Raw genomic sequence first — 13230 nt, 5'->3', positions numbered from 1 at the left:
GTTCTGCAGGAAAGATTCTATGGAACTTCCTAAGAAAACAAGGATTTAAAAAAATATAAATAAATTAGGTCAAAGCAGCACTGGGAACCAAGTCAGATACCTGAACCAGTGATAGTGGGTTAATCCCTTCAGAGCTTTCATAAAAGGAGTTGGGAAACACATACATGCTCCTTTTTGAAGGTGACTTTTTGTGACTGGGAGCAAAATCCCCTTGTTAGCAGCAGCCGGTGCTGCACCATCGCTGAGGAGCCCTTCGCCCTCACCTGCCACTTCTCCAACATTTTAGTTTTTGCCACGGCTGCAGAACGGGGAAGGGAGGGAAGAGTCCGGGTTATGGGTTAAGCGGCGAGTTAATGCATCTCCACAGACCAGACGGGAAGCAGGGGGAAGGGTGATCTGTCCGATGCATTAGGTCATCGAGGCAGCCATAACGCTAACTATGAAGCGGCACTCACTAAAACCAGAACCTTTTTATGAATGAAGCCATTTGCATGACACACGCATCTCACAGAGGCGGTGGGAGTCGGCTGTTCCGCTCTCCTGTGTACTTACATCACTCATCAGACCCTTAAAGACCACAAGTTCTGCTTTCAGCCTCTCAATCTTTTCATTTAACTCCTCCTGGAGAGCTTCCGCTTCCTGCGCCTCCTGCCAGAGAAAGCACACAAAGAATTAAGAGGGCGACACGCGTTTCCTCGCATGACCCCGACAGGGCTGACAAGGCACCTCCCCACTCCCGCGGTTCACTTTGTCACAAAATTCTGCCTGCTTCGGCTTCCAAATATTAACACTAACACTATTCTCTAGCATACAGTCAGCTGCTCTAACTACAAGATAGATTTTTAACTAAAAAAAAAACCTCAAAATATTACTAGCGTAATAAAAGGTGCAGAGAAACCCCATACCTATCAATACACACTATGCAAAACTTACCTCTCGCAAGGTTTCTACCATAGATTCCAGACTCATTCTTCTCGTCAGTTCCTCTTCCCATCTGAGAGACAAAGATTTGCAAGTGAAGTGTTAATTACGGAAAAAAAACAAATCACAAGTCTTCTGGTAGCTGTAAGGTGATGACAGTTATTTGAAATGTACAGCAGATGGTCCCTCTCGCTTGTACACCCGCAAATCAGGAACATGAAGTCTGTAAGTGAATAAAAGCTAAACCCACTTTCATTGGGACCAGCGCTCTATCTGCTCCTCTGTGCAATATTTGGTTGCAAATAAGGCTGGGAAATTTTCAGTGCAAAAAGAATCAGGTGAAGGTCAGTTATCTGAATCAGCCGCCTTACTATTGATCCGTTCAGTCCAATGAATTCATAGGTTTATGTGACTTCTACATGAAAATCCTCTATAATCTCCATGCGTGAGGGATTTCTCAGCACCGCAGTTGGAAGGAGAGGACTCGGGCAAACATCCTCGAACGCAGCGTCCCCAGCTCGCTGCTGCTGCAGCGCTGCAGGGGCGGAGCGGGATCACAGCTGCAAACTGGATCACCAAACCCAGTCTGCTACAACAACAGGAACGACGCTTTGGGAAAGAAACTTTGGATGCCACGTGATTAAAATAATCCTGTGGACATCATCTGAGCACCAGCATGATAATTTCTGTTGCTACTTCAACACTTTTTATAGTTTAACTGAACATGGCAAACCACAGGCCCAGAAATCTATTAAATAAAAACATTAATTAAATCAAATCAGATGAGTGCAGTGCCAGGATGACACATGGGCTACATCAGCGCTTTCCTGCTATTGTGGTGCAGGAATATCCCAGGTTCCGGTATAAGTTGGGGAATGACCTATTTAGAGAGCAGTGTAGGGGAAAGGGACCTGGGGGTCCTGGGGACAGCAGGGTGACCATGAGCCAGCACTGGGCCCTTGTGGCCAGGAAGCCAATGGTACCTGGGGTGGGTTAGAAGGGGGTGGTCAGTAGGTCAGAGAGGTTCTCCTGCCCCTCTGCTCTGCCCTGGGGAGACCACACCTGGAATATTGTGTCCAGTTGTGGCCCCTCAGCTCCAGAAGGACATGGAACTGCTGGAGAGAGTCCAGCGCAGCCACCAAGATGCTGAAGGGAGTGGAGCATCTCCCGTGTGAGGAAAGGCTGAGGGAGCTGGGGCTCTGGAGCTGGAGAAGAGGAGACTGAGGGGGGACTCATTCATGTTTACAGATATCTAAAGGGTGAGTGTCAGGAGGATGGAGCCAGGCTCTTCTCCGTGACAACCAGTGACAGGACAAGGAGTAATGGGTTCAAACTGGAACACAAAAGGTTCCACTTAAATATGAGAAGCAACTTGTTGGGGGTGAGGGTGTCAGAGCCTGGCCCAGGCTGCCCAGGGAGGTTGTGGAGTCTCCTTCTCTGCAGACATTCAAACCCGCCTGGACCCCTTCCTGTGGAACCTCAGCTGGGTGTTCCTGCTCCATGGGGGATTGCACTGGATGAGCTTTCCAGGGCCCTCCAACCCCTGACACTCTGGGATTCTGTGAATATCCAACGTAACAGCGTGCGAGTTCTCCACTCTACAGCTGAAGTTTGATTTACACAGGAAGACTTGTTGTGCATATTTTTCCCAGCAAAACGATTTACTGCCAAGCAGGGTAAAATATTTCGGCTGAAATTTGCATTTGTCATTAAATGTTTTAGCTCATATTGCCATATCCTATTTATTTTTTTACTAGTAATTACATGTACATTTCTATAAAAATAGTAACTTTGTTTTCAGATTTTAATATTAAAGGCAAGAAGGTGAAGTTAATTAAAGTAGTGAATTATATTCGCAATCTGTAAGATGGTCTCCTTCTGTTAGAGAGCGTTGTGTGGCTCCAGTCGTTCCTCCTGGTGTTTCTGCCAGCCCGCTGTCAGTTACGGATGGAAGTCAAGCAGACATTGCAAAAACTGATACGCTGCTTTAAGGTTTTAACTGTTGAAGTGAGGCATACCGGCTGCATCCAGGTTATCTCCTGTATTATTTGCAGCCCTACGGCGCGTCGTGCATTCTGCGGAGAGGGACGTATTTTTGGAAGGCGTCTCTGCATATTTTTACTGACTCTGCCAAAAGCTAGCAAAAAATATTAGCATTCCTCCCCAGCAGTTCAGCCTTTCTGGACAGGCTCCAAAATTACGCATCTCGGAGGCTGCTCAGACCAAGTTTCCTCAGCCTGCAGAAATTCCAGTAGTTCGATTGCTTCTCCTTGTGCCAGTTCAAGTGCATTTTGCAGAACAGTGATTTGCAGCCCTAATTCCCTTCTGTCGAACTCAAGACGGTGTCTTCAAGAGAAGAGGAAAAGGATGCCTTATTTTATACTGATACGCACCTTCCCCACAATTTCTGTGTTTCTCTTAATTATAGGAACAATAAAACAATTGGGTAATTTTTAACCAAAAAGTGCATGCCTAACAGAAGGAATTTTACACTGGACTGATAATAAGGGTCCTGCTAACCATTAGTATCATATTCTCAACCTCAGAGCACATTTCTCCCACCTCCTACCAAGCTGATTAACCTCATTTAACAGCTAAACCCGACAATCTTACTTTCTCCTCACACTTAAACCTCAGGAGACTTTGTAGCCAAGAGAGGAAGGAGACGGATGGGAAGGTGGAGGCTGACAATGAAGCAGAGGATTAATTCTCTACATTTAAACTTCCGAGGAAGTGAGACAATAGAAAGATTGCTCATTCATATCATCATCCTGTATTTGCTGTAACACACAAGACGGAATTCAAAAGGGACCTTGGCAGCTGTGCTGCTACACATGCCAACAGAAGTGGTGGTAAGGAGCCCGCTAACTATGGCTCTGCTGTCTTTAATATTCAAACATACTCTAAATTATTCTTCCAGTGACCAATAACTTTCCTTCAGTTACCGACTAAAGGCAGAGCCCGTGATGCCACTCACGTGTGCAGCCTAAAACATCACTGAAGGGACCAGAACCTGCTGCTGCCTTTGTCTCGAGGAAAGGGAAACGCCACCTGATTAACCAGCTCCGCAGTGTAAATGGGGGCGGGCAGGTGAGCCCTCGGCTGGGTAACCACACGAGAAGCAGTGGCAGGAAGGACGAGGACTATAAAACCCAAAGGGAAATGGTTTTACACGCTATAAGCTAAAAAACACACCAGTCGCCACAGATTTGCTGCAGGATATGAACCAGCCAGCTGCTCCTGCTGCTCTCACGTACACTTCATTCTTGGCTCAGATGCATCGATTGCTAGGATTTCCAGCTGTATCCCAAAATCTTTATTCCTGACCCAGAAAGGCAAACCTTGCCATCCAAATCTACTGGACTTCCAAGGCTGCTTCTTATATTTTCAGTTATTTCTTTAATAAATCAATCAATCAATCAGCAATAGGAATTTCACATCTAACCAAGCTTTTTTTCCTTCTTTCCTGTCCCACCAAGGATGTTTTAGTTCCAACCACCACCTACCCATCCCCCAAATAATCTGAATTTTGGAAGCTTTGGATCTCTTCCCCTTTTACCAGATGTGACGCGTTACATTCCAGCAGCGTTTGGTCATCGCAGCTTCGGGCCCCAAACTGCTCCTGCATCACGTCTGACACAGCTCAGAGGAGAACAAAGGATGCTGGTTTTCTTTAACGGGAATAGTGACATTACAAGGATATTAGGCAAACAAAACACATGAATAGTGAGCTGGGATTAACACTGCTTAAAGCGGGGTTCTTGGAAAGCTGAGTCACACCACAAACTTCCGTGTTTCCTTTGAAATTGGAAGAGTGGCTACCAGTTCACCCATAGCAACATCACCTCCTACACTGGAGAAGGCTCACAGAGACATCTCAGAACTGGACAGTGTCCCTGAAAAGCTTCTCTAAGTCTTTAAGCCTTAATGAAATTAAACTGAGCAACCTATGTTGACACAACAGGCTCCAAACCACTTTCCCTGCATCAAGGAACACAAACATCTTCCTTTCTTCTCTCCCAGTATCATCAAGTCAAGCTTAAGAATACAGACCAGAGCACTTACCCATCGGAGTACATTCACAAAGCCTCTTTAGAACAGAAATTGCCGTTCCAAAAATTGTTCAGCAATTTTCTTCTAAAAACTCGGGATTTTTAGACATACGATATTATTTAGACGACAAACAATGCGCTTACAAAATATGTCAGATATAAACCTAGTGTTTTAAATATGTTTTTTGCTCAAAGCAGAAAGGCACAAGTAGATCTGTTGTCAGTTAATGATGCCTGATGGCATCAGCCGCACTATTTCTTTCAGTAAAAATATACCTCCCTCAAGGAAGCCGATATTCCACCAATAACATTTAATGGCAATACAATTTTCCCCGTAAGAAAAAACTCCTTAGGAAGACCCTTCTTCCTGGTAGTTTTATGGAGAGAAGAAAACCACCAAACAGAAACAGAACAACACAAAACATCCACAGTGGTTTAAGTTTTTCCCCCGTCATTCTCTCAGGTACTGACTCCAAAGCTTTTCACTGCATTTTGTTATCGATGGAGTGTCTTCCCACTTATGGGACAAAAGCAGTGGCAGAAAGGAAAACCTAATAGCTCGAGTGCTTAAGTCCATAACAGGAAACAAAAGTGTTAGTTTGAGCAATGAGTATAAAATGTGCACAAAAATACTAACAGCTGATAATTCCTGAAAACATCAACATAGTGAAGGGACGAACTGTCAGTGCTACTTCAGGGAACAGCGTCATTTTTTCCTGCATGCTAAGACACCTCTATTCCACTTTTGGCCCGAGGTGCAGCCAGCCTTGCTCATCTCTTGGATCCGAAGCATCCCAGATGCACCCTCTGATGTACACACCTGTGAGGAGATAGAACAAAACACCCACCTATGGCAGGACCAAGTCATCACGCCTGCCCGGGAGGCTTCGTGCTCTGCCGTCACGGGGCACAGCCACGTTTTCTGTGCTCCCGTTCCTTGGCGGTAGCACTGCTTGTTGTTTTGGGATCTTTTTGACGCCCATAGGTTGTTGTCAGAGCTCCCAATGAATGGCAAGGCGGACCGCGCTGCGCACCGGCGCTGGCAGGAGATTTAACACTTGCCACGCACAAGTTGAAGTGATTGAATCATTTCGCGTTACTCACGGTCATTACACGCCGCCTCTCACCGTGGGTCTGTAGTAACACGCCCGCTAATCCCCTCTCCAACACCTAGATAATAACTACCAACATTACAGTTTGTAACTCTGATTGTTATACATTTCATTTGAATGGACTTAGCGGCCCATCAGATGTACAAACTTCAGTTGCCACACAAAAGGATCATCAGCCTAATCCTGTAATCGGCCACAACAGAAGTTTGGGCAGGATATGCTGTTTGGGAGAAACACACTGTGGTTGTTGGGGATGAGAAAATATCATGTCCAGGGCTTTCTGGACAGATGTAGAGAAACCTTTACGATACTAAAATTCTGCTGCAGCATCAGTTTCTGTTTAACCATTCGCAATGGTGTTTCTTAATTGAAAGAAGAACCTACACCACTGAACCACTCTGGCTGCAAGAAGGCAGCTTGGGATTGTGAACACAAATAGCTGTCTGCATGTTCTGTTAGTTAAAAAGAACTGGACCATGCTAGATGGATTTCACGTTAAAAAACCTCCATGAAGGCTCCTTTCTTTTGTTAAGGGAAAAAAAAAAAAGAAACTAAGCACCATTCCCCCTGCTTGTAGAATCCTTTTGCTGCTCAGTCTTAATTTTGCACTAAATTAGATATAAGCCTGCATTAAACAATTAGTTTATTCACAAATGCTACCTCTTGTTTAAGTGAGCATTTTTAAGATGCTGTAATACAAGGATTCTTCCAGATTATCCCAAGCACAGACCATTTCGATGCCGCATGCCTGACTTCTTATTGAAGCAAATTAAATGTTAGTTGATGGGCTCCATGTAAACGTATTAATTTAATGTGGACGTCTGATTCCATTAAAGCCTGGCTGTAACACAGCAGCGGCGCTCCCGAATGCAGTCATGGGTTTGCCTGTTGCAAGCACCATCCTCTCGGCAAAAGCTCTTTGCTACAAGTCAGTCACCACAGCATCGAATTTCCCACCCGTCAGAGCGACGGTCGAGCGCGTATTCTTGAACCTGTACCAATGGTCTGGATGATACCGGTCAAATCACTGCCCAGCAGAACTCGAAACTTCCGCACTGTTCCTACTTGGGTGTCTCATTCTAAGGTTTAATATTAAAGTCCTGTTCTAGACTTAAAACAGCACGCAGGCCTTTGAACAACAGCAATTGCTTGTGAAGAGAATTACTACAAGGACTTACTCTACATAAAAACATTGCCTAATTATGCCTCCTGATTACATACACCTGGAAAGATGCTCCAGCCTGTTCCTGGAACCACAATAAAAATCATCGGCAAGTTCATTTGTGTTTTGTTCCTGACCACACAAGGTGTTTAAACAAAAGCCGTGCATAATGTCACAAGAGTTCAACAACTTCAAGTAGAAGCAACCTCCATGCCTGCATTCCTTTATAAAGAAAATTATGGTGCTTTTAATCCATTAGGAGAATCCACATACAATTCTGCAGTATTCACAGCAACATTAAATACATTTTAAGCTACAGGTCATAGGCTCCTGCATGACTTATTCTTGCAAACGACACTGCACTAAATAAAGGCTGGGGTTAAATCTGAGATGTCTTTGGATACCTGGAGAAGCTGTGGCCCTCTCCTTTTGTACTTGCACCCAGCCCCAAACACAGAAGCCCATTAACAAAGACACAAGATAGTTACTCAAAGCAGTTTTAGCAGCAGGTGAGGCTGCTGCTGGGTGTTTTCACAGATCTGTCCTTGCAAAGGGCTCTGTATGATGCAAAAGTACCTATGATGAACTTCAGTTCTGTTCAACCTCATAGCTAAACATGTGAAGAAAAAGAAAATAATAGTAAGTCTTCCATTTCCCAGTGCATCCAAGGCTATTCATGTTGGCAGTCTATTTCCATCTCACACAGTAGCAAATTCACTTGCAATACTGCTGCCTTGCATGTAATAATCAAGTGTTTTTTCACTGTAGGTAGATTGGGAAATAGGCTAAAACATCTTCCCTGATTGCCTCATTGCTCTTGACTGAGTAACTTGAGTTCAGCTTGCTCTCAGAACCTGGGGGTGTTGGAGCCCTCAACTGAACCAGTGCCATGAAAAGCAGCCTTTGATTTTCCCGTGTGTTTCTAACCTGTTCAGCATCCTGGTTCCTAAGCCATTCTGTGGGAGAGAGTCCGGAATTGCTGAGAGTTACTTTAATTGAAAGGAAAAGTTTTATCCAGTTTTCCTCTTTCCCCACATCCTGCTTGCTCTTTGCTTCTCTAAACCCAGTGCGGATTCACCTGAAGTGAAAGATCAGACCCATGACAACATAACCCAAACCTGCGTACCACTAACCTGCCTATTCTGCAGCTGTAAATGATTTTTAAATACAGTTAGATCTGTGAGAAGCATTCCAAACCACAACTGCTACCAGCAATGGCCAGGAGTACCCACTCCTGAAATGAACCTGATTAGGTAAGGTAATTATTTGTAGGGTTTCATGCAAACTCACAGCATCTTTACATTTCTGCACGGCTGGTTTGCTGCTCCCATCCATCTCGTGCATATGGAAATCATAACTGCTTTGGAGGGATGGAATTTTTATAGTTTGAGGAGCAAAACCACAAAAGGCCTCTGTCTATTCTATCTTTATAGAGTATCCATAGTCTAGAATCAGAGGACAATTAAAAATCACGTTTTACCACCAGCGTCCTCCACACCTCTAAACCATCGCGCTGATCACAGGAACACAACCATTTCCTGCAGCAAAATGACTTCTGGTTACTCATCAAGGGCTCCAGCTGATAAGGCCCCATCAGACTGCGAGCTCTAGAAGCAAGATTTATGATGCAATTCCTGATATGATAACTAATACACAAGATAAGCCAAACACGTTCTGTATCCTCCTCTTATGTCTGCAAGCGTATAAAGACAGGTTTACAAATCCGTGCCCAGCCTGTCCCAGCAACCGCAAACACAAGCAATAATAAACTAAGCTGCATTTAGTTGTGAGCACAGCGCACTGGGCACTGAGAGGCTGCAGCAGCGTTGCAGGCAGAGCTAACGCCAGATGTATTTCCCTCAGCACCACCCACTTAAATTCATCTTTCACTCCTGTCAAAATCTTCCTGACAGTGTTTACAGCCCCTGAACAAATATACGTCTCTTAAGCGTGAACAAATAATTCTGCGGTGTGGATCTATTGCAGTTTTTGACAGCTGAAATGCAGTTTTTTCGCTGGGTACAGCAGACCCCAGGGAAGGGGAGAGGGCTTTGCTCAGTAACATGAGAAGGCAGGGACTGTGTGCCTTCCATTTTCCTGTATGCTCAGCGGTGACTGAAGCTTGCCCAGAATGGCTTCGAACTAAAGAGCCTTGTGGAAAAACAGCAGCTCAGATGTACAAGTTTGGGCTGTGGGCTTGCTTTGGGGTAGGGGGTAAAGAGTTACGCTGTGCAATAAAGGAAAAGCAGCCAAGAGAGCAAGGTAAAGACAAAACAGGCTGCAACTAGAACAACAGCTCAAGACTAGGCCAAGACTTAAGAAGTGGGGAGGGGGAAAACGTACAAAACAGAAGACGACTGCACTTAAAAGCAGTTTCTCAAATGCAAAAGGGAACTGTTATGATGAACTTTAAACTTCCAATTACTGCCATCAGTCCTTGGTTTGATGGAGACAGCCTTGCAGCTATCAGAAACCCATCAGAGAGATGGGAGCTGCAAAACAATTGAATTACCTGGGATATCAACTTCTAGCAAGCTGCTCTTGGTCATTAAGGCAGGTAAGGACTGTTCCCTGTGCCACCAGAACACTCCATTTCTACAGTTCCTCTGAATTCAGCACATTGCTGGGGAGTGGAACCTTCTCTGCACCTCCAAATACCTGCAGCAACATTGTATTCTGCAAGAAAATGTCAGACAGACAGACAGACAGTTCACTTGACAAGTCAGCTCTGATTCCAGGAACCCAATACAGCCCACACGTGGAGTAGTAAATACGATCAGGTCTAACTACGAAACATCTGATAAGATTTATACCCACACGCCCATTTGACACAGATCACGGCAGCGTGACGCTCTTGGCAAGATGAGAATCAGAGCGCTGCATTTTGGGTTTCTTGTTAGCTCAACTGAGCAGAATTAAGTCATCTGTGTAAATATTTTATTGTAGTTACCACATCAGCCTGGGACAATGCTCAAAATCTTAGTTCTCTTTCTCTTGTATCAATGAAGTCCAAGGCATTTCCCCCATTTTGTAGGTATAGCTGCTTATTTTCTTTCCTTTCTCTATGTGTATTACTATTAACAATAAAAAGGAAGTTTAATAAGACGGACATATCCTGATTTCACCACACTGGAGGACAACATTGTATTTCCAAGGCTATTTCCCATGCTGCTATTCTTATTCTTCTTCTATAATTACAATTTATTGTTTCTTATGTATTTTTATTATTTATTAATTATCATAGTGTTATTCTTTCTAGAGAGATCACAGCAGCAGGCTCAAAAGCCATCGTCCTATAGTCTCATTTGTAGCTTGTAGCTGAGTCCACGCTCATGTCAGCTCTGATCAAATTGTTTTCTAGAAAAATAGCAGCACAACACTCACTTTTACACATTAATCCGGCAAACCCTTATCTCACTTGCCACTGAACTATAGAGAAGAGCTCCGCGTACTCCAGGCCTGCAGAAGACAACTGCGAGCGCAGCTTAGGAACCAGCCAAAGAACATTACATTCCTGTAAAACTGTTGTCATAACTGCAGATAAAGTAATTACTCTGACTCATTTTGAAACAGGTAATCTGAAAAGCACAGGATTACATTCCTGTACAGTGCTGCTAGCTACAAGTTAATTATCAAATACCCAATTCCCATGTAAGGCAATCTCTAGCAAACATAACTCCTACAAACCTCCTGCATTAAAGACAGCCGATCGGCTATGTACATTTATTTTACAACTCTGCTTATCAACAAGCTGCAATGTTATGGAATTTAGTATGTCAAACATTCAGGTGTTTTTTTCCTGACGCTTTGGTGCAGGCATCTATGAAATTGCTGTAAAATTAGTCAAGAATTGACTTGGATTAATGACCATCTGAAAAAAATACTACTAAAAAAAGTGACAGACGCTATAAAACTTAACCAAGGGACAAAGAAGAGAATAGAGCTGCCCATTATTCTCTACTCCTGAGAAGCTGCTGTGTGTTTATCTACCCACCTATGGTATGGCGAGGGGGGTTAAATTTCATTATGTGTGTCTGACAGACACGTACAAGCATCTCTGAACAAACAAGAAGCAGAAGCTGGACATCTTGAAGTAGTTTTTTGGCTAACCCTTCAATAGCAGGGCAGGAAACAGTAGCCCATCCAGTGCCTTTTAAATCACGTTGCAATTATTGCATAGACTATTCATCATCTCAAATTCTTTCGGTCAACATACAGAAATAGCCTGGTACAAGTGTTAATGTGAGAAACTTGTAGAATTGCGGTGTCCTGCACGGAAAAGGTCAAAAGGAGCTCTGGGAGGCCCCGAGCTGTGGAACACAACACGCTATTATCCCCGTGTCCCAGTAAAGCCATGTGATTCCTTTGGACGGCTCATCCCCGCCGTTCGCATCGTTACTGAAATAAATACAGGCTGCGGGAGAAGAGAACGGAGCGAGAAAAATGCCTTCTGCAAATTGGAAGTCGGGTTGTTTATAAGGGAGTTACCGACAAGACACCAGCGCTTGGTTTCAGCAACAAAACTGCACAATGAGAAGGGATTATTAGAACTGACTCATGTAATAATGACAGAAAAATCCATCCATTGTTTAGGGAAACTTAACAATTGCTTAATGCTCTTAATTTAATCAAATATGTTTAAACAGCAGAAGATAGGCACTAGCATGCCTGTCCCAGAATCTAAATTTTCACTGGCTTCAAGAAAAGAAGTAAAATCATCCAGAGGAGCGGGGCACACGAAGCCGCAGGTGCTGCAGAGAGATGAGGAAAGCCAGGATGGGGCCTTGAGTTCAAGGGTCTCCCAGGTGCCCCGGCTGACACAGGGCAAAGGCCGCAGCACCAGCCAGAACACGCGTTCTCAGATCTCAATTCTTCATCCCTTTCTACTATGCAGCTGGTAAAAGGAGCTCAAAGATAAGGAGTTGCCCTGTTCCTCAGTCTCCAGCATTTCAGTTGGGCAGCGGCAGCGTCACAGGAGCTGTGACAGGTGTGTCTGTGTCCTCAAAGCTCGTCACACGAGCCACCTGTGCAGAAAGGTGGAAAGGCTCATGACCACGAGCCAGCACTGGGCCCTTGTGGCCAGGAAGGCCAGTGGTACCTGGGGTGGGTTAGCAGGGGGTGGTCAGTAGGTCAGAGAGGTTCTCCTGCCCCTCTGCTCTGCCCTGGGGAGACCACACCTGGAATATTGTGTCCAGTTGTGGCCCCTCAGCTCCAGAAGGACAGGGAACTGCTGGAGAGAGTCCAGCGCAGCCACCAAGATGCTGGAGGGAGTGGAGCATCTCCCGTGTGAGGAAAGGCTGAGGGAGCTGGGGCTCTGGAGCTGGACAAGAGGAGACTGAGGGGGGACTCATTCATGTTTACAGATATCTAAAGGGTGAGTGTCAGGAGGATGGAGCCAGGCTCTTCTGGGTGACAACCAATGATAGGACAAGGGGTAATGGGTTCAAACTGGAACACAAAAGGTTCCACTTAAATTTGAGAAGAAACTTGTTCCTGGTGAGGGTGGCAGAGCCTGGCCCAGGCTGCCCAGGGAGGCTGTGGAGTCTCCTTCTCTGCAGACATTCAAACCCGCCTGGACCCCTTCCTGTGGAACCTCAGCTGGGTGTTCCTGCTCCATGGGGGATTGCACTGGATGAGCTTTCCAGGGCCCTTCAACCCCTGACATTCTGGGATTCTGTGAAAATCATCTTATTCCAAGCCTTCAATACAGCTTTAATAGTTTGCTAAGACGTGAGACTACTAACATGAGCACTTCAGAAAGCAACTCATGCCATTGTAAACTGCACATTAGGTAGTGTTAAGCAAATATTTGTAATAAATTAAAGCTTTCTGCAGCCTACCCCCAAACATGACTTTCAACTCCTGTCCTTCGGGCTAAAAATTTAATTACTGATCTGACCTTGATATCCTGCGGTTTCTAGGCAGGGGGTTCACATCCTGCTTCTCTCTAGTACACTGATTTCAAACTCTTAGTCCTTTGCCT

The 13230-nt window shown here is 44.8% G+C and overlaps 1 protein-coding gene across 2 annotated transcripts in view; it reads right to left on the bottom strand.

Annotated features, from left to right (window-relative positions):
* IFFO2 (intermediate filament family orphan 2) overlaps window positions 1-13230 on the bottom strand; it is a 41143-nt gene that overhangs the window by 15578 nt on the left and 12335 nt on the right. For both annotated transcript variants that reach the window (XM_071798502.1, XM_065855119.2), the window contains exons 2-3: window positions 934-994; window positions 553-648 (exon numbers count right to left, since the gene is read on the bottom strand). In XM_071798502.1, coding sequence (XP_071654603.1) covers window positions 553-648; window positions 934-994 — 157 coding nt within the window. The remainder of the gene's footprint in view (window positions 1-552; window positions 649-933; window positions 995-13230) is intronic.

The sequence above is a fragment of the Patagioenas fasciata genome, chromosome 23 (genome assembly GCF_037038585.1).
Source record: "Patagioenas fasciata isolate bPatFas1 chromosome 23, bPatFas1.hap1, whole genome shotgun sequence".
In the NCBI taxonomy this organism is placed as follows: Eukaryota; Metazoa; Chordata; class Aves; order Columbiformes; family Columbidae; genus Patagioenas; species Patagioenas fasciata.
Note: the sequence above shows the minus strand (reverse complement) of the source record. Positions and strands in the feature narration are given on the sequence as shown.